General features: G+C 42.0%; 1 protein-coding gene across 3 annotated transcripts in view; it reads left to right on the top strand.

Annotated features, from left to right (window-relative positions):
* The window catches only part of BICC1 (BicC family RNA binding protein 1), a 244,257-nt gene extending 221,914 nt beyond the window's left edge, over nt 1-22,343 (top strand). Inside the window, exons 15-22 of one of the 3 annotated variants that reach the window (XM_059662680.1) lie at nt 2,005-2,170; nt 5,193-5,232; nt 5,603-5,757; nt 8,517-8,673; nt 11,690-11,850; nt 14,354-14,453; nt 17,123-17,201; nt 19,721-19,860. In XM_059662680.1, the coding sequence (XP_059518663.1) occupies nt 2,005-2,170; nt 5,193-5,232; nt 5,603-5,757; nt 8,517-8,673; nt 11,690-11,850; nt 14,354-14,453; nt 17,123-17,178 (835 nt within the window). In that variant the 3' untranslated portion in view covers nt 17,179-17,201; nt 19,721-19,860. Of the gene's footprint in view, nt 1-2,004; nt 2,171-5,192; nt 5,233-5,602; nt 5,758-8,516; nt 8,674-11,689; nt 11,851-14,353; nt 14,454-17,122; nt 17,202-19,720 lie in introns of all 3 variants that reach the window. The other 2 variants (XM_059662679.1, XM_059662678.1) reach the window with 2 other exon arrangements.
* The last annotated feature ends 1,567 nt before the right edge of the window (nt 22,344-23,910 follow it).

The raw sequence follows: 23,910 nt of genomic DNA, 5'->3' as shown, positions 1-23,910 counted from the left end.
AGAGGCGTTAGGCCTGGGCAGGGGCGGAGCCTGCAACCGCGGGGAGCTGGGGGTCCCCTGCCCAGGCCTGACACCTCTGCCGGAGGCCTCAGGCCTGGTCAAGGGGCCGATCCGGTGATTGGTGATCGGAGGGTGATGAGGGTCAACTCCTCTGGCCAAGGTATCAGGCCTGGGCGGGGGGCTGAGCCGGGGATTGGGGGGATATGAGGGTCCCCTTGCCCAGGCCTGAAGCCTGGGTCAGAGGCATCAGGCTTGGGCAGGGGGTGGAGCAAGCGATCAGAGGGAGATGGGGGTCCCCTGCCCAGGCATGGTTCCTGGGCCAGAGGCCTCAGGCCTGGGCGGGGGCCAGAGCCAGTGATCGGGGGGAGATGGGGGTCCCCTGTCCAAGCTGACACCTCTGGCAGAGGCGTCAGTCCTGGGCAAGGGGCCGATCAGGTGATCAGAGTGTGATGGGGGTCTACGCCTCTGGCTGAGGCATCAGGCCTGGGCCAGGGGCAGAGCCAGCAATCGGAGGGGTCTGGGGGTCCCCTGCCCAGGCCTGATGCCTGGGCCAGAGGCATCAGGCCTGGGCTGGGGGCAGAACCAGTGATGGGGGGAAATGAGGGTCCCTTGCCCAGGCCTGACACCTCTGTCAGAGGCGTCAGGCCTGGGCAAGGGGCCGATCCTGCGATTGGAGGGTGATGGGGGTCAACGCCTGAGGGCTCCCAGTAGTATGTGAGAGGGGGCAGGCTGGGCTGAGGGACACTCCCCCCCCCCCACCCAGTGCACGAATTTCGTGCACCGGGCCCCTAGTTAAGACATAATACCTGGTAATTCTCACCCTTATATTCTACCTAGAGTCCTTCTCGTCATAAACCTTGGGAGTATATCTGGGTCCTCTGAACTTTCTCTGTTGCTCTGAAACTTTTAACACGATCTCTGCTCTTCCGTAAGCAGCGGGGTGATTTTTACTCTCTGAGGATTGCTTTTAGACACTTCCCTGGTGTGAATTCTGTCTCATTTGCCTTTGAATTTCTAACTGAAACCATGGCGCCCTTGTTCTGAGGTGGTTAACTGCTCACTTTGGTAACAAATACTTGACAGTATCATGATTTCATTTATTACAAATCACAGTGAATGTGAATACATATATTTTATTAAATATAACTCTCCTGTACGATAGGACAGTTACAAATGGGTGTTCCTTTATTTTTCATTTCTTTTCTTGTTTCAAATAGGCAGCCTGTGGTTTTTTTAAAACAATGGAATGCTTCTGTATTGAAAGGTTTTGCTTCTATCCGTCTCCATTTTCCCAATTTCCCCTACTGTCTTATTAGTTTTCTTATATAGCTGACCCTTGAACATGTGTGGGCTAGGGGCCACTGACCCCCTGTGCTGTCAAAAATCCGTGCCTAACTTTGACTCCCCCAAAACTTAACTACAGTTGTCCCTTGGTACCTATGGGGGATTGATTCCAAAATCCACAGATGTCCAAGTCTTTATACTCAATAGCCTAGGACAGCGCATACCGTCAGCCCTCTGCACCTGCAGATTCCCAACCATGTGTCTAAAATAGTTTTCTCAGTCTGTAGTCTGTTAAATCTGTGGATGTGGGACCCAGGGATATGGCGGGCTGCGGGCTTTCAGATCAACTCAATCCTGTTTAGACCATGTACCCAGGGGTCATTGATATCTCCCACTAACAATATGACATATATACTGTATACAGAAAATGTTCGAATATATATCATGGAATCGTTTTAGCGCCAGCTCTTAGAGTCAGAATGCCTGAGTTCAAACTCCAGCTCTCCCATTTACCGGAGGTATGACCTTGGGCTTCCCTCTTCTGTAAAACGGGAAGAATAATAATACTGCCTGTCTCATAGTGGTGTTGTGAGGATTAAATGAGATGATACGTGTAAATAGTTGGCAGTGGCTAGCATATAGTAAGTGTGGCACAGATGAAACATTTGGTGCATTTGTGTGTGTGATGGTGGATGTTAAAGTCCAGACTCTGTTTCACAGCAGCACTGACCGGCTGCTCTCAGACCCAGAATTGAGCACTGCAGAGAGCCCTCTGGCTGACAAGAAGGCTCCAGGGAGCGAGCGAGCTGCAGAGAGGGCCGCAGCCGCCCAGCAGAACTCTGAAAGGGCCCGCCTGGCCTCCAGGCCGTCATATGTCAACATGCAGGTAACGATAAAATGAGTGGGAGGGTCATCCAGATGTAGGGGCTGGGGATAGAGAATGGCAAATTCAGAAACTAGGTTTTCTTTCTGTACTCTAGTCCAAATTAAATTTAAATCTATGTGCAGTAGTTAGGAATTGGTTTTGCTATAAACTTTAAACATGAAATGCAGGATTTGGCTTAAATGGTTAAGTTATCCTATATAATAAAAGGCTAATATGCAAATTGACCAAACAGCAGAATGACCGGTCGTTATGATGCACATTGACCACCAGGAGGCAGATGCTCAATGCAGGAAGTGCCCCCTAGTGATCAGTGTGTTCCCACAGGGGGAGCACTGCTCAGCCAGAAGCCCTGAGCCGGGCTCGTGGCTGGTGAGTGCAGCAGCGGTGGTGGGAGACTCCCACCTCCATGACAGTACTAAGGATATCCAACTGCCGGTTTAGGCCCACTCCCCAGAGAGCGGGCCTAAGCTGGCAGTAGAATATCCCTTGAGGGCTCCCGGACTGCGAGAGGGTGCAGGCCGGGCTGAGGGACTCCCCAAGTGCACGAATTTTGTGCACCAGGCCTCTGGTTTAAAATATAATATGAAAGGTAATGTGAATGGTCTGTGTCACTATGTGTAATGTAAATGACACTGTTCACCTGTTGTTTTATAAAATTTTAGATAAATACCAAAGCTGTTATTTCTAAGTATTACTGCCTCTCGACATAGTCTTGAATAAATAGATATAATAATCCATCTATCTATAAAATGGAGGTGATAAATTTGGTGTCTTTTAGGCAGTTATAAAAATAGCTAATATGAAGCTTTAGTTTTTTGAAAATAGATGATAAATATTATTGATGATTATATTGAGTCACAAATTTTTATGATTATTTTAAACAATTTCCTCAGGGATTTTTCTCTATATCTGTAGTAGGCTAACTACTCAAAGTAGACTATTGAACATGAAGTTCAGAAATCTGATTTCTGTATAGATGACAATATGAAAGATAGGGATTTTGTGCTTTTAGAGATTCCTATAACCATTTGATTTCAGTACCTTAATTATTGGGTAGACTTGCCTACTTCATAATAAGAGATATATCGCCCCACTCCCCAACGCCAAAAAAAAAAAAAAAAAAAATCCTAGAAACCAAACTGTCGCAGATATATAAAGAGATTAATTCGTGGAACTAAATTATACTTCTTTAATTCCAGCAAAAGCTACAACTCAATCCCGCTTATCTGTTCTTTTAATCCTTTGCATTTGAACATTTCCATGAGATTTTTAGATGAATGTTTTCACAAAGCCATGGCCTTTATAAAAGTGTCAAAATTTTTAAAAAAATGATAGCTGATACATTTTCTCTAGCGGGCTTATTTTCAGTTAATATAAATTAAAATTCCCTCCTCAAAGATGTATCAAATCCGCTTCATGATCCCTGTATGGTTTTCGTACGCCTCGTTGTTCTTACTTTCCATCCATTTTATAACTAGAGTGAACCACTTCCGTGTTTCTTTCTTTTAGGACGGATAAGCAATGTTCTTGGTGATACAGTTTCAACTTAAATAGATGTTTTTGTGCCATTACTACAGAGCTGACTTTTAAAACCATAAGAAATCAATGACAGTAGTCATCTAGCATTGACGGGGGAAAAGAGTGAAGACTCCCTGATTCCCCCAGCTGAGAACTCTCTGTCTCCGGCGGTCCTTGGAGAGCTGAATCCCCAGCTCTCTCCACACTTATCTCACTTCCTAATTTATTTTGTAGTTATTTCCCTTACCCATCCTTGCTGAGGCTCTCCGTGCTCTGAGGCTATAGGTTTTATTTTTCATTTTTTTATTAATTGTGGTTTTCTTCCACAAAGTGCCGCACAGTCTCTTTAACTTGAGGCACTCCATACATATTTATTGAACAAGTGAATGTAGGATCTTCCCACACCTTGCACTTAGATGTTGATCATTAAAAGTTGATTTTAATTTCCATTGCCACTTCAGATCTAACGTTTCAAAACCATCGTCAAATGTGTTCTCTAAAAATCCACTCTCCTGATTTACTGCCACGTTCTCAGAGCTCACCACACATCCTGCTTTGTCAGGGTCAGCCTGTTTCTTTGTGTTATCCTGACTTAAGTATTATTTGTGGCGCATTCCCGCTTAGAAGTCTCCTGTTTCACACTGTGAATTACCTGGGTGTGCAGTGTACATATGGTGGTGTGGTCCCCTGGGAAAAGGGTTAGAAGAGCTCTGGCCAGCTGTTTCTCAGCCTCCTGGTAGCCTTTCAGACATTGTTAATCAAGTCTCAGTTCCTCAGCTGGGCAGTTGAGAACACTGGGTTAGCATGTGAGATGTCGCTCTGTCTAGACCACTTTCTTCCAAATGACCTACCTTGGTTTCTGTGTAGACCTGACTGTGTCATATGTCACTTATTCAGTGTGAATGAAACGGTGGATAGTGCCATCCTACTCCTATGCAGTGCAAGGTAACTAGGTTTAGTTTATTGTAATGCTTACTGTTATTATAGCTTAAAGCTCGACATTTGCTATTTTTCTCCTTTCAAAAGCAAAGACCATTCCAATTAGGCTAAATAATTTCTTAAGCTGTCTGGACATTACACCACTTCAGGCCATCTTTTGAAGAGGGGATTTTGAGAACCAAATGAGGCCGGTAGATAACCTGAAAGCATTTTCATAATGCTTTATTTTGAAACTTAGCAGAACTACTATTAAGTTATTTGCTGTGCTTTAGCATATACTTATCCTGGTGTTTTAAATTTTCATAGAAAATAGATTTTTTTTTCTTTTGAAGGAAGATTTCTGGCTCTTGTCATTGTCTCAACTTAAAGTCAAAAGTAGTAATTTATATTCTAATTAATTAGATTTGAAAACATGTTTAAATTGATCAGACTTGCACTGAATTAATGAGACATTATGGTGCTTAGCAGGTAGATCCATGGGCTCTAGTCAAAACCTTGGTTTTCTAATCAGCATGACATTTGGATAAACTGGCAATAAAATATTTTTGCTCTGTTTTATTTTCAGGCATTTGACTATGAACAAAAGAAGCTATTAGCAACCAAAGGTATGTGATATAGTAATGATTTTGATTCTCCCCTCCCCCATCAAAGACCCATAAAAGATTCTCCGGTTTTCACGTTGAATTGTGAAATTGGACCGTCATAAAAAAAAAAGTTTAAGTTCAAAGTTGCAAAAGTTTTGTTGGGGTTAAATGTACTTTATTGAGTAGAATAGCATTAGATCAATTATGAAATAATGTAGCATTTTAAAATATAATGGCATAAGATATTTTATGATGATATTTTAAGTCATTTTGTATTAAATAATGTTCAGGTATGATTTCTTTACGTATATCAAGGGAACAGCACGCATCAATATTTTAAAAAATATATTAAAAATATCAAGCATTTTGTTGTATATTCTGTGTTCCAAAGCTATGTTAAAGAAACCAGTGGTGACGGAGGTCAGAACACCAACAAACACCTGGAGCGGCCTCGGGTTTTCTAAATCCATGCCAGCCGAGACCATCAAGGAGCTGCGAAGGGCCAACCACGTGTCCTATAAGCCCACGATGACAACCACTTTTGAGGTTTGTAGAGTCATCCCTACCCAGTCTTCCTGTCTGCTCTCAGCAAAGGAGAACAGTCATCATCTCTCCCCCCTCCCATTCTTCATTAAGTAGGAAAAGTCACTAATGGGAGTTGTTTTAATTTCTATTCTTATAAGCGTATTGCTATAAAATGGATGCACTCTGACATGCTCTTTCACATGTCTTCTCTCAGAGTTGTGGATCAGCTGTTCGTTACGGAGATGCAAATTTATAACTGAGTTTTTGTTGGGAGGAGAGTGTCGTAAATGCTAAAACAAGGCTGAGATTAAGCAAAGGATAGATGTAACAATAGTCCATAAAATGTATAAAGAATCCTTTTATTCGGGGGTATCACTAGCAAGCCCACCATAGGGAGAAAAGGCAAATATTCAATAAAAGCAAGTGTTCAGATATGAGTTAAAAAGTCAGTGTGTTCAGTTGTGCCAGGAACACAGCAGGAAGTATCACAAACAAGAACTCCAGAATTTTATGTTTCCCAGATGTTGGCTGCACTGCAGGGTGAGACTGGGAAGCTGGCATCCGCGCCACATGGAGAAAGGATCCAGGGTTCCCAGCTCCCCAGCCGGGCTACACATGCCGCGCCCAGCCAGCCTTTTCAGCTTGAGAGGACCAGATTTTGGCTCTGAGCCCTTTGCGAGTGGGGATGGAATAAGAGCGCACACGCATGCACACACCAACTGGGGAGACCGAGCAAACCCAAACACGGATGGAAATGACCGATCCAAGAATCACAGTGTTCAACCAGAACACTGCAGATGGAAAAACAAATACTGGTGAAGGGTTTCATAATTGTTAGTCTAATCACTAGCATTTGTAGATTGACCTTCTTCTTTCCACCTGTTTTCTTTGTAATAAATTAGACTGTTGACGAAGGGTAAAAGCAAAAGTGCATTTTTTCTTCGTCTCTTTGCGTGAGTGAAGAAGCAAATACTATTGAAAGAGGTCAGTCTCCTACGAATTTTGAATTTCATTGTCAGGCCTCCAGTAGCAACCTGACAGCTGTATTTAAAGATTGAGGTTACGGTCAGCAATGAGAAGATAGGGACGTAGGGAAAAGTTTTGAGGCTCTAAGAGGTGCAGTCCTCTTGCTGCCATTGTAGCTCTGAGAGAAACTAAACAACTTTTGTTGGCAGCGACCTTAACACTGTGCTAATTCTTTCAACGGATGCACCTACAGTCTCATCCATTTCACTCACCTTTGGTAGGATGGGGTGTGCAGAAATGCTAAATCAGTTCTGTTCTCAAAGGCCAACAGTGTGACGGTTTGAAATGATCATTGTGACAATATAGTCAAGTGCAGGGGCTGTGGGGTCCGGCAACCGCCACTGATCGATGTACAGCTCTGGAGAGTGACTTCACTCCTCAGAGCCTGTTTTCTCATTTGGTGGTTTAGAGGGTCACATGGCAGAGGGCAGCCCGTGCCTAGCATGGTGTACGGTAAGTTCTGAGTAATACTTAGCGGTTCCTGTTATTTCCACTGGAGAACTTTACCCTGAAGAAAACCAAGAGCTTGGAATGTTGATGAAGGAGGCTGTTGGTGGCAGTTGTGGAAATAGAGAGGAGTGGGTAGGTGTAGGTGTGTTTAGAGATAACATGGACAGAATTTGCCAATGGATGGGATGTGGTGAGGGAAGGAAGGAGGAGAACGACTTGAGCAACTGGGTAAATTGTAGAGTTAGTTACATATTGAGATGTAGGGATTCTAAGAAAGGAGTAGGTTTGGGTGTAGCTAGTGGGGACAGATAGACAACAGTTTAGTTGCAGGTACCCTAAATTTAAAGTGAGACAGTTACATGGAGGTGTCAGATTGGCAGCTCCAGGATAGTAATTTGAACAGAAAAGTTAAATCTGGAGGTAAAAAATTTGGAGTCCTGGATGTAGTTAAGCCTTGAGAGAGGTGAGATTACTGAATAAGAGAGAAGGAATGCCAGATCAAGCCCAGTGAGAGACATTCAGAGTGGAAAGGGAGGAAGATCCTACAAAGCTCCAGTGCCGGAGGCGGAAACCCCGGGAGTGTGGTGTCCTGGTGCCTTGAAGGAGGAAGTGTGAGAGGAGGGTGTGGCCCGCGGTGAGAGTGTTCAAGTGAACAGTAAAGGATTCTCTTGGAATTCCCCAGTGAATGTGAAACTTCGGAAATCAGAGAATCTTGGCGTTAATTTTCTAGATCCAGTTCAAAATAGGGTGTCTGTAATATGGTGATGGAATGAATAAATGCTAGTTCTGTGCAGACTTTGAGATCTTTTAAGTTATTATCTTGATTTGGGGGAATGAAATAAGGTAGACTTTTCTAGGTATTTGTGATTTGTTGGAGAGATCCTGTTTAGATGAGGCCAACACCGGAGTCATGCCAGATCTCTCTCCGCCCTCCAACTTGATTAGCCTGGTAGCTGAATTCTTGTCAAGGCATTGGGTCTACTATTCCTCTTCCCCATTGTTTGTCCTTTTTGTGTGGCGCAAGGCAGAGAATCTCTTGTAGATCTTTACAGGAGTAAGTCTTTATACCGAGGACTCTCGGAACTCTGCTGGGCACCTTCACGATGAGGGACAGAGATTTCACGGAGTATATTTCCAAGTCCTCGGTGGCTGGAAGACAGAGGATAGAGACAGGGACCACAGCCTCGTCCCCAGGAGCAGCATCTGTGGGTGACTGCAGTGGTTAGCAACTGAAGTAAATGGCAGCGGTCTACTGGGGATTCTTTCCCCTCCACCCACCTTATGAAACATTTCCTTGTCGACAGGGCTCATCAGTGTCCCTCTCGAGGTCCAACAGCCGTGAGCACTTGGGAAGTGGAAGCGAATCTGATAACTGGAGAGACCGAAATGGAATAGGACCTGCCGGCCATAATGAATTTGCAGCTTCTATTGGCAGCCCCAAGCGTAAACAAAACAAATCAAGTGAGCTTTGACTTTTAATCGTACTTTTAGGTATAATCAGCATGAAATTTGTTTATTTGGTTGAGGGTGATGTTAAGGATGAATTCTGCACCCCATGCCTTCAAGTGTTTGTCATAATTCACAGGCCACCTCCTCTGGGAAGCAGACCAGGTGGTGTTCTGCTTTCACCACATTTTGTACTTGCTTTTACTCTAGCACCTGTCAAGAGTGTAATTACCTGTGTACGTACTTGTCTCCTCCTGTTGAATTTGAGCTCCACAGCCAGGGACCATATTTATTCATTCAGTGAACACTTTTTAAATGCCCACATGCCAGGCATTCTGTTGGGCTGTGCCTGATTTGTTCTTTCTTCCCAAATGTCTGACAGTGTGTGACACCTAGTAGGTGCTCAGTAAATGCTTGTTGAATGAATGTAGGAAGGAGTCACGCGCACACACACAAACACTCAAGATGTGGAGCAGACTGTTTTCAGATTAGCATCTTGGACAACAGAAGAAAGTCTGCTCTGTAGGTAGCTCCTGAAGGTGAAAAGCAGCATTTGATATGTTAAATGGACAAGATGTAACTGAATTTATGTAAATTTAATTTATCTTTAAAGCATAAGGGTTCTGGCTTTAAAAAGATATGGTTGAGACTCAGCATGAGTCCAGTGGTTTGTCTGTAACAGCACCCACACTTCTGGGCTGTGTAAAAAGGTGAGCAGATGAGAACTGGCAATAGTCATCACAATACATGCCTCCGTTCAGGGTTTGGGACGAATTGGGAGCCCTGAGACACAGAGCGTGCAGTATTTGAAGGCTCCTTAAAAGCCATCTAAATGAGCACAGTAGTCACTCAGTAAGTCAGGTGTTACCATCAATCAAGTTGCTGTGCTGTCGAGGGTCTCCGATTTGAGAATACCGGTCTGGGGTCGGCCAAGTCTCAGTAAGAGAGCACGGTCAACTCGTTCATGCCCGTGGGCGCCTGGGCCCTCCATCACTGACAGGAGGACGGACCGAGGTGGCTGGTGCCAGGCAGGTCTAGAGGTGGAAGTGACCTTTGTCCTGTAGCCCAAAATAAATTAGTCCTGTGCCTCATCTTTCCCTTCACTTGATGCTGGATAATTAAAATTGTCTGTAAACTTAAATGCACTGAGGTTCAGGTTTAGGGATAAAATATCAGAATTCTTTAATAAAAGGGAATCATTAAAGAAACAGTTATTTTGCTTCTGTCAGATGTTTTAAGAGAATAGGGAGTTTAAGTAGTTATGATAAAAAGAAACAATGTACACTAACAGATATCACTAAGAATATTTTAGCACATCTTTTTTTCACATTTTTATTAATGAATTTTTTTATCTCAATATATGCCAAGTATTATTTAACCATGTAATCTACATAAAGATATTTTTATATAATATTTTACATTTTTATACTATGTCTTTAAAATCTGGTGTATATTTCACACTTACTGAACATTTTAATTGCCAATAGCTACATACTAGTATAGCCAATGGCTACTGTACTGAACAGCACAGTTTTAAGTAATTTTTTTTTTTACACCCTCGTCAGCATTACCAATGTCTAGGTTTTCTCCAGGCATCCCTGTTTATACCAGTTGTTCCAGTGTTAATTATCAATAACTCCACTTTTACTCTCAAAAATGTAAATTTATCATTTGGACAATTATATGGTAATAACTTACCATATTGTCAAGTCCAGTGGTCACTTCATTGTGCCCATCGTATTCTGCTTGGCATCACCCTTGACCCAGTACATCACTGGTCACTCCCTCTCAATCTTTTCTGGTGACATGGGGCCTTACCTCCAAATGGTGGAGTGGTCCAGGGCCGAAGGCCTTCTGAACTTGGTTCTGGATCCTTTTTTGTCACATTCTCTCCACAAGAGATAAGACATCTGTTTTTAAGAGAAAGAGAACTCTTATCAAGAAATTCCTTCCACTTGAGATAAAGGACTCCTCCATTGGGAGATAAAAACAACTGAAGGAAGTTATTAGTGGCACCCAAAACAGTGCAGAACGTAATTCTTAGATTTGGTGAACCCACTGACCCCAGAGGAGATTAGGTGGACCTCACTGGTCAGGTGAGTGTCCTCCTTCCCTCTCTCCCTAGGAATCCCCTGTCAGGCTGCATCTTTGGTGTAAGAAGATTGAATCCCTACATCGACAAGAGCCAGTTGTTGGCCGGGCATACGGGCTGCACAGCTCTGCTAGAATCTCCAAAGCAGATCTTGAAGAGTATTTAAATATTTGGTCAACTACTTGGCCTGGCTCACGAGGCCATCACCCAGCTGTGCATGTCACTGGGCCTGAGAACTATACACAATGTGGCGAGATCTTCACCCATAAATCAGTTTTAGAGCCAAGCAAAGCTCAGCATTGCTGTCTTAGAGAATTTTTCTCAAGAGACCGATTTGTTTCTGTCCTAAATGAAATCCGGGAACTCCAGCAGCATTTCTGTCTCACTTCATGGTACTCTTCATGTTGGAAGTACTCTATTTTGTGAGCTTACGGCCCAATTATATTTTTGTAGGGAAGGGGATTTATGTGGTGCACTATTACCAAATCCCTCTGACTGCAGGTGAGCACAAGTGTGGAGGCAGAGAGCCATCTGAAAGGAGCCTGGACTTGCAGTACCTTTCCGCACCGTAATTATGTCCCAAGGGTCTTCCTCCCGATTCCTCACTTAATTCACATGCAATCAATTATAAAGAGCAAATGCTTCTGAATGCTCCATGAGAAAGTGATTAATGATTATTAACTGCAGAGGCACTGTTGCTGAATTGCTGCCTCCCAAGTGTAACCTTATAAATGGCAAGAGCCTCTCTGAAAGCAATAACCGGCATTTCGTTAATGAAAAGCCAGTGTTTCACTCTGTAAAGGATTGCTCTGCTTCTGCAGCTACAGTTCTATTCAGCCCAGCAGTGAAGCTGAAATATTGGAGGGATTAAAACTTTTAATTAAACCTTGTTCTCTCCGGGCATTTACACTTCAAGCCTGTCTCTCATTTGCCCTTCAGCGGAACACTATCTCAGCAGCAGCAATTACATGGACTGCATTTCCTCGCTGACAGGAAGCAATGGCTGTAACCTAAACAGCTCTTTCAAAGGCTCTGACCTCCCCGAGCTCTTCAGCAAACTGGGTCTGGGCAAATACACAGACGTCTTCCAGCAGCAAGAGGTCAGTCATTATTTACTCATCCCCCTCTCCCCCCCCCATCTTCGTTTGGGTTCTGTGTATGACGACTTCTAGAATGAAATCCCTCACTGACCTGTGACTGTTTTCGCTGAGCATTGATACAATTCTCATAGCTTGTTTTTGCTGCTAAGAAAAACGTGATCTCATTTCCTATTTAGTGCAACTTGTAAACACAGGATGTGTGTTCACAAAAACACCCCTTCAACAGTTTTAGCTAAACAGTGTACTGATTCATTGCTCTCAAGGTCAGCAACAAGTCTGTATTTAATGTGATTTCACACTTTAAACTATTATCTTTATTTGTGGCACTTAAATACCAGTACCTGAAATAAATGCGTGGTTGTTTCTGACCCCATCCTCCTCACGTTGCTGAAGTCTGTTCTCACAGAGTATAATGTACTTTTTGGCATGCTCATTTATTCTTTAATTTACTGATTGGCTTTTAATTTACTGATTGGCTTTTGCCTAAACTGAGATGTTTTCTGAACCATCTCTGCCATGGATTTGGTCTAACTACTCAGCCATGGCCATTATGCTCTGGCGTAGAGAACAGAGCTTGACTCTTTCTGATAATGCTGTCATTTCACCCAGGCACAGCTAATCCAGTGCAGCAGAGAGTTAGAATAGTTCCATAAATGTGTCTATTCAATTCTAGTTTGACACTAGCATCTTAGAGACCATCTGATTAAGTCAGTAATTCCCAGATCAGTGAAGCATCCAGAATTTTTTAGTGTTTTGTATCATAAATTTAAGGTATTGCCCATAGCTCAATAACTTAAGTTTGATTGCTGAACTTTACTTTTTTTTTTATAATACCAAAAAGGTTATAATGTGTATATTGGATAATTAGTGTTCTAAATTTAACCAAGGATATTGTGAGTTGAATAACATTTTCATCATCAGTGCATCAAGGAATTGCACTTATTTAGTCCTGCTGCTTAGATGAGGGTGGCTGATTGAGAAGTCAAGGGCAGAGGTATTTTTTAACTTGTCCAGAAACAAAAGGTTTCCGAGTGAGATTAGATATTATTCAATAACATTCAGGGCTTCTTTTTAATCTATAGTATTTATTTGAAGAAGCATAGAAATAAATTTATTATAGGTACTTCTTATCCACTTATTTCAAAAAGGAAGAAAATATGATCATATAAAACAAAAGTGGCTGGCTTTATTTCATATTTATGAGCTTAGAGCAGATTACAGCCTGCAGACTTGCTGCCTGGTTTTGTCAGTAAGAGTTTTGGTTGGAACACAGCTTCATTTATATTTTGTCTGTGGTTGCTTTTGAGCTCAAACAGGAGAGTTGAGTAGTTGCAACAGAGTCAATATGGCCCACAAAGCCTAGAATAGTTACTGTCCTGCCCTTTATTTCAGGCATCCCCAAATTCTTAGTCTCCATTAAATAGAATTTCTAAAAACATAGCTTTAGATCTATGATAAATGAAAAACAAAAAGGTTTTACAAGATCTGGGTGTAACTTGTAAATCAAAAGAAAATTTCAAATTTCTTGAAAAAGTATGCATTACTATTTTCAGGTGTGTTGAAATTTGGTACTGCTTCCTTTATTTAGGATATGTTCCAATATTCAGTTATAACTTAATGAGAATTGCTCATTAACTAATCTTGTGAGATTTACTTAGCAACTTTCCCAGATATTTCTGTATACATTGTTATCAGCCATAGCTGCCCATTCTTTTATCCCCTTGGTGAGCCCTTTGCTTTATGTCTACAATCATATTTAATGCCCACAAAAGCCCTGCACAGTACACTGCTGTCAACCTGTGTACACACAGAAGTCTTGTCAGAGTCACACTCTGAACCCATCTCTCTCTGCCTTTGGAGCCCAAGGCCCATCTGTTCTTCCACACTGTCTCCCAGGGCGGGATGAGATCCTCGGCTAGCTGCCCTCCACACTTCGTTGCTGATGCCACAGAGCACAGTTATACTGTTCCTGGGAAGATTCTTGTCTGCCAGGCCCAGCCACGTGGGTCATGGGTCTGATGAAGCCTGGGAATTCCTCTGTCATTCTTATGTAAAACACAGTGGAAGGTACCATCTATGATATTTATAATTCGGCTTCTTTTTATACAGATATACTTCACTAAGTCAAAGCTAAGATATATTTTCTCTCTTCTGGGCAGATATGTATTCTTCCTTTTATCAGTTCACACACACACACAAAAAAATGTACAATTTGTATTTCCCTTTTTGTCCCGGCTTCCAGGATGCTCAGATCTAAGTTTTTAATCTCACGTGCAGTAAATCGCTGGCTTAGTCTAAGTCTACTGATAGAATAATCACTTTTGTTTCATCCCCTTAATTACTTTACTCTTGTCCCTTAGGTTTGTGACACCACTGGTTTTTTTTTTGGAAGTAGGCAGAGTATAATTAATAAATAAAGTAGGTGTAACAAGGAGTTGAACCTACAGTGAGGAAGAAAATAAATCCTTAGTATATTGGTTATAGATTACCTTTTCACCCACAGATCGATCTTCAGACATTCCTCACTCTCACAGATCAGGATCTGAAGGAGCTGGGAATTACGACTTTTGGTGCCAGGAGGAAAATGCTGCTTGCAATCTCAGGTGAATATAAATGCTCACACTCATATTTTAAGTCTGAATAACTTCTGCCAGTGGTCTCAGCCAGTGGGGCTGGTTCGACCCATTGACCACTTGCTTGCCACCCGGGCACCTTGGTGGTTGTGGTTTCAGAGTGCTTCCTGCTAACAGTATGACCAGTGCTCAGAACATCCCCTCTTTCATCAAGACATCGCCTGAAAACCTGCTGTGACAGTATCGTTCCTTAAAACAGATTTCTCCAGAAAGATCTAACCAAAATTGCCCTTTGCAGAACGTGAGCCAGGGGTTGCAGCACAATTCTCCTTTCTTGTTGTTGTGTTCAGCAGCGATCATTGGGTTAGTGAATAATGATTCTGGATTGGCTGTCGTGTTCCAAGTGCATGTGTGCTTGTATACCAACAGAGGTCATTGCAGAGGTGAATGCTCCGTGGTATTGGCAGGTATTACTTGTCTGAATGCTTTTTTTTTTTTTTTACTAAAGTTTTCATGAAATTTGTCAGTCACAGAAGGGTGTAGGATCCTGAAATTAGTCACAGAATGAAGGAAAATAATGTTGTCTGTCTCCCAGACTGCCTTCTGTATGCAGCGGTTTCATATTCTATGTATTACAAAATGCTCTACACATATTTACTGGGGACCTCCTCTTTGAAAGGAGTTGAGCCAGCTGATGAGTCAGGAGTCGGCAAATACAGAACAGTGTATCTCCAAAAGGTGTTTTGAGAAATATGAGGAAGAACTGGGGAGGGTCAAACTTTGGGTTACTTTTTGAAGACTGTCTGATGAATGTCTGTCTTTCAAAAACGTAGACACCAAGGGCAAAAGCCAGGGGTGGGGTGTGGTGAGAGTATGACTTGGCTTTTTCAGAACATTGAAGCTGCAGGCTGTGCCTTCTTGAGGCCAGCAGGTGCATCCAGCTGGTGAGAGTCCTTTGCAAACAGCAGTCACTAATCAGATCAGCAAGTAAAATTTAAACCTCAGTGGTTTTCCATTTTGTTTTAGCAGCAGATTGCATCCCCCACCCACTTCCCCACAGGACATCTTATCTATAGACCTAATATCTGAAGCAGACATAAGCAGAGCGGCTTTGAATCAGGGGTGGAAATTCAGCCATCGAGCAGCCTGTTGGGTCCTCTGTGGATCAACACAGTTCTGCACGCATCAGTGATTAGGGACGTCTTCCTCCACCCTGTGTCCCCTAGCGGCTGCATTAAGGGAGCTCCATGGGGCTGACACTTTTTCTTCTTCGCTCATAAGATCAGCTTGACACAGTACAAAGAACACTGGATTCAAACAAGGAGATTTGGGCTTTGCCTCTGCCAACCCGTGAGTCCTTGGGCAAGTTTCCAAAACCATGAAGGTGGATTGGAATAGATGATCCTGTGAAGTTACCTCCTATTTCTACATCTATCCTTCCACGTGGTGCACATATGAATAGCAGGGGCCTCCCCTGTTGTTTTTTTTATTGTCTGTGTAAATAGGATAATTTGTTTTTTTAACTTGTTTACCCTAAAGCTCCACCTCAGAGGGCTATACCTAGAACCAAATTTACTTTACATATTTTCGCATTCATCCATTAATGTGAAAATGAAATTTACACTATACTTGAAATTTGATTAACTCACAGAATCACCACGCTTATATTAAAATATGCCTGTGGGCCAGCACATTTATAGAAGAATGTGTTCCAGAACTCCATAATCTTTCTCTAGAGATTCATGGAATGTCGGTGACAGTAAAATGAAAGTTCAGTTTTCTTTGTGTACCAACCCACTCCCAAACTCTGTAAGGCTTCCAGCAACAAGCAGCTATCTCTCAATACTTCCAAGGGCTCCAGCTGGATTGTTACCATCTTTACTTGGAACACGTTTGTGATCTATTCCAGGTGGGTTTGGGGGAGGGGAGTTCAGCGGGAAACAGCAGGGAGGGGGTTTGAGTCCTCTTTAAAAACATGTTTTATCCAATCATCATCTTCAGCGTGGATCTGCTGAGGTTATAGCTCCCGTAGCCGGCCTCTCAGTGGGACTCACAGGTCCTTCCTGTGAACGGGAACGGGACTTTGAGTAAGATGCCTTATGAATGCTCTGCACGGCAGGAAGTACTTGATTATTTTAAGAATGATTTCACCTCCCTTTGTTGCCTGCATTTGTTTGAACCTGGTAAATTGTTTTCTCTGCAAATAATCAGTTTTTATTGAGAAGCCCTTCATCAAAAAGCTTCTTTTTCCAGTTCAGCTCATTTGATAACAAACACATCCATTTATAGCCTCAGAACATTCCATTTCCAGGTAGGTGCAGGATAGCTGGGCAGCTTGGACGTGCGTTGGCCTTGGCCTTGTGGTTACAGAGTTTGCTCACAATTCCTTTTTAAAACTTTAAACTTATAATCAGAGTTCTTTCAGTGTAAGGTTTGGTTCTGTTTTTATTTTGAGCCACAAGACATGTATTTTTGTGTTATAGGAGATGAGGTTTATCTCTAGTAGAAATGGATGAGAGAAAACAATGATTTTTTCTTCAAATCCATGATTTTTTGACAATTTTTTTACTTCTCTCCGTATTTTCGTAAGTAGTTAGCTAAATATGCAGGGACTGAGTGAAAGGACGTTTAGCATCCTGTTGTCAGGCTTCCCGCCAAGGCCTCAGGTAGATCTAACATTTCCCGACCTATTCTTTTAGTTTGTGACTCTGTTCAGATCCGCAACAAGATCCTGAGAGCTGCCAGGATTGTGTGACCCTTGGAATTTCAGAGAAAAAGGTTGGTATTTTCCCAATTATCCCTTAGGCTTATTGGAAAAAAAAAAAAAAGAGAGAATTTGGTCCTTGAGAGTCTACATTCTTTAGGGAATGGCTGAATTCCTTCACAGTCATTTTATTCTTCCCAAAACCTAGTTGATAGGACTTTTCAGAGTAAAGTTTTCAGTATCTATGAAAAAATTGTTTTCTTCACTGGCCCGTTGGTTTCCGTGTGCTCGGTTGGACATGTTCCGTGGGATAAAGGAGTAGAATGTTTGACCTCATTCACGCCTTTCCTCTATAGTATGGGAGTGTGTGTCCTGGTGCGTGGGTTATTCCCCCACGAGAAAATGAAGGCCAAACAAAGTGTTTCAACTTGAAGGTGACAAAACTTTCCCAGGCTGTGCACTTCAGAGGATTCACTTATTCTTAACTCTCCTATACTTGCCTTTAAATATATTAAATTCTGTCTTGATTTCTGAATTTCTGCGGGAACTTGATACAGTAGCTATCTATAAGCATGCCTGCATGTGTCTTTTGCTTGTTAAGGTATCTTCCTTGCTTCTTTAAAGTTTTTAAGCTACATTTTTCTATTTTTTTAAAAAAAAACTGGCATATGAACTGTGAAGCAAAGCTCTGCTGTCTGGCAGAGGTGGGACTACCAATTTCTCAAATTTGTGTTCCTGATGCTTTGGTTGGTCTTCGCACAGTGGATGGAGCCCTGCAGCCCGGGGCCTGGACCTTTGCATCAGGCAGGGTTAAAGCCTGTCACTTAACTGCTTACTTTGTTTTTTTTAAATCCTCACCTCAGGATATTTTTCTATTGATTTTAAGAGAGGGAAAGAGAGAGAGAGAGAAACATCTATGTGAGAGAAATACATCGATTGGTTGCCTCCTGCACACCAGGACCCTGGCCGGGGAGGAGCCTGCAACTGAGGTATGTGTGTGCTTTCGACTGGAACCCAGGACCCTTTGGTCCACGGGCCACCACTCTGTCCACTGAACTAAACAAGCTAGGGCACTTAGACTATTTTTAAAACTCAACTTCCTTATCTATAAAATGGAGAATGGTAATATTACCTACCCCTTAAGGAGGACTTAAATACAACAAAACAAATATAAAGTGCTTGTCATATAAACTCTAATAAATCAGGACATTTTTCTTCTCCCCGCCAAAGACCTAAATGTGAACAAAAAAGAGATGTCTCTACTTATGCGCTGCCCCCATGGGCAGACACTTACGTTTTGGAAGGCAGTGAGGTGAAATGTTAAGGGTGTTGGTCCATTTTCCAGAACTCGGGAGACCAGAGCACTTCTGGCCATCTGGCTGTCCTTGGCCACCGGTGACCCCCTGCAACATGGGTCTGTGTTTTTCGTCTCAGCATTACTGTAGCCAGCCATCGCTTGCAGTGCAACTTCAGAATTCGAAAGGGGATTGTACCTGTGTGTGGTTAAAAAGGAACTGAATACTGTGCCAATATAAGGTGCTCAATCACTGGCTCCATCCTGCCCCCCCCCCCCAAAAAAAAAAGACAACTTTAAGCATATTGACTATATAATCTCTCTATTTGAAATTGAATATGTTGGAAGATAACTGGCTATCAGAGGCCAACAATCCTCTTCCTTGTATTAATTCACCAGCAAGAGTTCCATCAGCTGATAGGAGGATTTATACATTTATGTGGGGTGATGAGAATAGAGTGGTTGTATAGTCATAAACAAGGTAGGCTGCTTCAATTTTTTCCCTTTCTGGTTAATAATTTTTAGTTGGAAAAAGACTGTTTTCTATGTACTCTGGTTTCTTTAAAATTGAGCATCTGAGATTTCCCCGAAAAATGTAAAGTATTGGTGGTTTTCAATTGTTTATTTCCTGGAGTGGTTGCTATTTTTCACTAAGTTAACTTTTTATTCAATGAAACCTCCTGCTGAGATGCTTCTTCATATAGCTCCTCTGACCCAAGGATCACAGGTATCACGAGTTGGTGGAGCCACAGGGCGGGGGCTGAACACAGCCATGTGTTCCTCCAATATTCTCATGTGTAGATGTGGGGTCTTTTCATGTCTGACTGTAATAATTTAATGACTGCTGTATTTGACGTGGGTGAGCTCAACAGCTGTAGTAACATTCTGTGTCTTTGGTGTAATACGTGCTCTCCTATGCCTTTCACCAGCATTGATGTCCCCCCCAGCCCTTTGCCTCTGAGGTGACATTTGGGGTAGGTCAACCTGCTCAACTTGTATATCCAGAGTTTAGAGGATCCTGAGAATGACACCTCCCCCAGATAGTTGACAAACTGCAATAACAACACTTGTTGTCCTCGGTTCTCTCAGCTACCAACATGTTGCCTTTAATATCAGACTTTCTAGCATTTCAGAAATGTCTTGACCGTCAACTAAAGGTTTTCCTTTCGCTACCAGACTTGACTCCCTCCTCCCCCAAACCTACAATACACCATTTTCTGAGCTCGACTGCCATGTCCTGTAGATTACAGACGTTCTCCATGGAGTTTCTAACACTTCTCTTTCTCTCTCTCTCTCTAGAACTAAATAAAAACCGGAGAAAGCTTTTCGAACCGCCAAATGCACGCACCTCTTTCCTGGAAGGTGGAGCCAGCGGGAGGCTGCCCCGTCAGTACCACTCGGACATTGCGAGTGTCAGTGGCCGCTGGTAGCAGTGCCCCCCCGGGACTCCCGCCAACTTTCATCAACGTGGAGACAGGAGATCTGTGAGCGGCCATCACTGCACCCGTCCGTAGCACTCTGGTGACTGGTATCAGGACCAAAGCATCTTATTCACACCTGAAGTTTGTGCCAAAAAGGAAGAAAAGAGAGAAGATATTCTTAGGTCATCATTCAGAACACCACATGAAGATTGCTTTTTAAAAAAAATGGTAATTGGACAGAATTTGCAATATGAGGGTAGGGCTTTATTTCCTGTTTTTATTTACCTATATAACATATGCACTGATTTTTTTTTTTTTTTTACTTAAAATGAAGGATGATTTGACATCTGGGATGCCAGAAAACATTGAAGTTATTGTTTGCTTGGTTGTTGTTTTTTTTTTGGTATTTGGGGATTTTAAAAAAATAATAATCAAACGTGGAATTTTCTGGTACTGCTCTAAAATAAGTATTGAGGTCTTTCAGCACTTTACACTTTCTAATTTCTTGTCCTGTGGAAATGCTCTCATTTTTATGTCACCTGATGAAACGGTACAAATCAGATTTAGTCACATTTTTCTGACTGCGTTAAATTTTTATTTGAAATGGTACTGGATTATTAGTTTCTGTGCAGAGTATCCTGTGACTTTGGGAAATGTAAGTGACTCCACTTGATTCTGGACCAGCTCTGTTCATTTATGTCAGCATCCTAGAAGCAGTGAGCAGTGAACCTCGTTCACTGTAACAGGTGCAAAGAAAGACCAAACGGACTTTGCAATATTAACCCTTTGCAGTTATCATATTTAGCTGCTGCCTATATTGCTAAAATGATGTTAATGGTTGTACTAAAGGCAAAGGGCTATTTTTAGTATACTGCCACTAAAGGATACTTATTTATATCAAACTTTTTATTTTTAGATATTATAAGCATACCGTACATAACTGATGAAATTGATATCTACTAGAGATTTATGGTAGAGCATGGACGGCATTCAACAACTGGAGCCCTAGATTGTCACTTTATTTAAAAAAGACAAATAATCATCTGACAAGACAGCACTGTTGCCATTAGGAAGAGAGATAGATTCCTGTTCTTATGTACACATTAGCTGCGCTCCGTGTGGTCAGAGGACTTTCCTTAAGCCACATGTGTCTGCTTGCAGTAGGCGTATGTATGTTGAGAACAGAAAGGCTTTATTTAAGTCTCCAGTGACAGTTTGTAAAGACAGTGGAGTTCCAAAGGAGGGGCAAATGACTGTTTTCTAAGTGGCCAGACTCATCGTTACAATCATATACTGTGAAAGTCCAAGAAATCAGGCAACATTGTTTCCTAGGTCTTTTCAGACATCTTATTGTGGATTTATGAAGGGTTTTCAATTCATGAAGAAAATCACTAAGTGCCTCCCTTTCTTCAAAGCAATATTATTTCCAAGTGTATTAATTTGTTGAAAAACTTTCCCATAGGAAATGTTGTGAATTACCTGTACTGTAATGACTTATTTATGTTCATTACTCAAGATTTTCTACATGGACATAAACCACTATTGCATGCTGTTAAGCAGACGGCGTTAGATTACATAACAATTGGGGACTTTCATACAAATGCAGATTCGCAAACACTTGCCTGGCATTTTTCCATGCCTAAGTCTTACCATGAAAGAATAAGAATTGAAGAGAAATTTTGCACACAGAAATATTTTCACTTTAAAAAAATTGTATTGGTTACTTTGAAGGCATAGATGATGGACCTGTCATAAAATTATCAATGATCGCAGCACTAAAGGGATGCTCATTTCTAAACTAAATTGCTCCCTTGGCAAGTACAGGTCACATGGACCTCCCTATCTTATGTGGCTGTACAAACACATCATGCTATACATTCAGCACAAGAATTCAGATTTGTTTCCTGTTCAACAACTTGGTGCTCTAAATTTTATAATTTTCTTTAATGAGACTTTCCCAATTACAAAGCATTTGGAGCTCTTTTCCCAGCCCTCTATGATGCATTTGCACCACGAGGCGGATGGGATGAATGTGCAGTATTAAGCTGATGGAGGTTTTATGAGCAGTGCTTTACGCCAAAGGGAAAACTGTCCCAATTAAACTAGATTAAATAGGGTGGTTAAAAATAAATAAAAAACACTGGAAATTACTTTTCTCACTTTCTCTTATGCAAGGAAGGTAATATGACACTACAGTACACGGTGTTGTCAGTGTTATATGATGCACAAAATATTTGGATTATTTGAATAAATGGTAATTTTTAATCAATCTGTGCCTTAATAGTGACCAATTATCTGTAAATATAGAACAAATACAGATTGTATTTTTTGTGTGGGTTTTTGTCCTTTTAGTGATTTTTTAAAATGAGAGATGGAATTAAACATTGAAAATGGGAATTTTCTAATCAATTGTTATATGAAAAAATAAATTTATATAACCCCTTTGTATTGCCCTTGCTAGATAAAATGCCTTTTTAAAAAAAAAAAAATATCTCTACACAAATTCTGTGCCTCTCTTTGTTTTCTAAGAATTTTTTTTTTTTTTTGGTTTTGTGTGGCTGTGTTCAGCATAATTGAAAGATGTGTCTGCAGAATTGAATATGTTCTCTTTGTCCTGTTGTTCTGTGTTGACAGTTTTCATTTCACCCAGAAGCTAAGGCACTTTATTTTAGCCAGTGAATGAATCCAGGACCAGTAATCAATCACTGTTTCTGTGGCCACCCATAGGTGCATACAGCAAGAGTAATATTATAGAAGAGGTTTTATTCTTGTCCTTTCTTTTATAGAGGCTCAGCCACACGACCACTTTGACAGCCTCATTCATCAGCAAGGAGCTCCTGACTGAAGGGGGCGCTGGGCTTCCTGACCCCAAGCTGCCGTTTCAGAGATTGACCGTCGTGCGGCCACACTGTGTGCTCCCTGTGCTTTGCCCTGAGATTCTGTCTGAGCTCATTCTCAAACAGAATCGATACAGTTTTACTAATTCTGAGATTTGTCTAAATCTCAAAGAAAACCTAACCACCTCTTATGCACCCAGAAATCTCTCCACTTGAATTACCTGTGGTAATGGTTCTTAAAAATTGTTTCTAGCACACGAGTACTTTTTAACAACTGAACTCTTAACTTGGGAATCCAATATTAAATCATCGTTCATTCATTCAGGCTTAGTAAGTACCAGAACCTGTTCTAGGAACAACAGTGAATGAAACACCAACCCTTGCCCTCACTAAGCTTACATTCAAAATGGAGAAAGTGGGGCTGACGAAGAGGGAATGGAGGCGAGACTTCCCCTCCCTTCAACACAGTCTCCATGTGTGTGTAGCAGTCTAAGGAAACTCCAGTGCTGCTTAGAAACCCCAGTTGTTGTTTTTTACAGAACTCTTCAAAGCACCCATCTCACAGCAACAGGCCTGTGCTTTCAAATGCAAAATTTCCCAGTCTCCTTTTTCTAGGTTTTGTAGGTTTAATCACATTCTCAAAAAGAGTGTGTGGCCAAACGGATGATGACTCACAGTTTTAGAATTATACTCTGCATGACCCATCGCTTTTTAGGTCTGACTTCAAGTGACTACAGTATTTAGAAATCAGGTTTACCTTGAATTTTCTGCCACAGAGGATATTCCAAGAATGCAGTAATATAGTCACTTCACAGGGGAGTTTTACCAAACCTCCAAGATGGTGACATAGGTTATTCCTGACTCTGTTTCGCCTCACAAGGACAACTATCATGGACAAAACACCACTGAGAGAATCAATCCTAGAACATGGGAATGAGGCTGAAGTAAACCCCTGCACCATAGAGAAAAGGCAGCTGCAGTGGAAAGGTAACGGAACGGCGCAATGCTGACTACATGGCCTCTCCCCCAGGCCAGTGCAGTACCATGCAGAGAGGGCTCCCGAGCTGACAGCTCCTCCAGGGGGAAAAGAGCCCAGATGACATCCAGCACCTCCCGCACTGTGGTCGCTTTGTGGCAGCCGTATACAGTGGTTTTACTCTTGGGGATCACAAGGGGATCTGCCTGCCAAAAACGGGGCATGGGCCTTCCGAAAGCTAACGCTTGGATCTTG

The sequence above is a fragment of the Myotis daubentonii genome, chromosome 13 (genome assembly GCF_963259705.1).
Source record: "Myotis daubentonii chromosome 13, mMyoDau2.1, whole genome shotgun sequence".
NCBI lineage: Eukaryota > Metazoa > Chordata > Mammalia > Chiroptera > Vespertilionidae > Myotis > Myotis daubentonii.
Note: the sequence above shows the minus strand (reverse complement) of the source record. Positions and strands in the feature narration are given on the sequence as shown.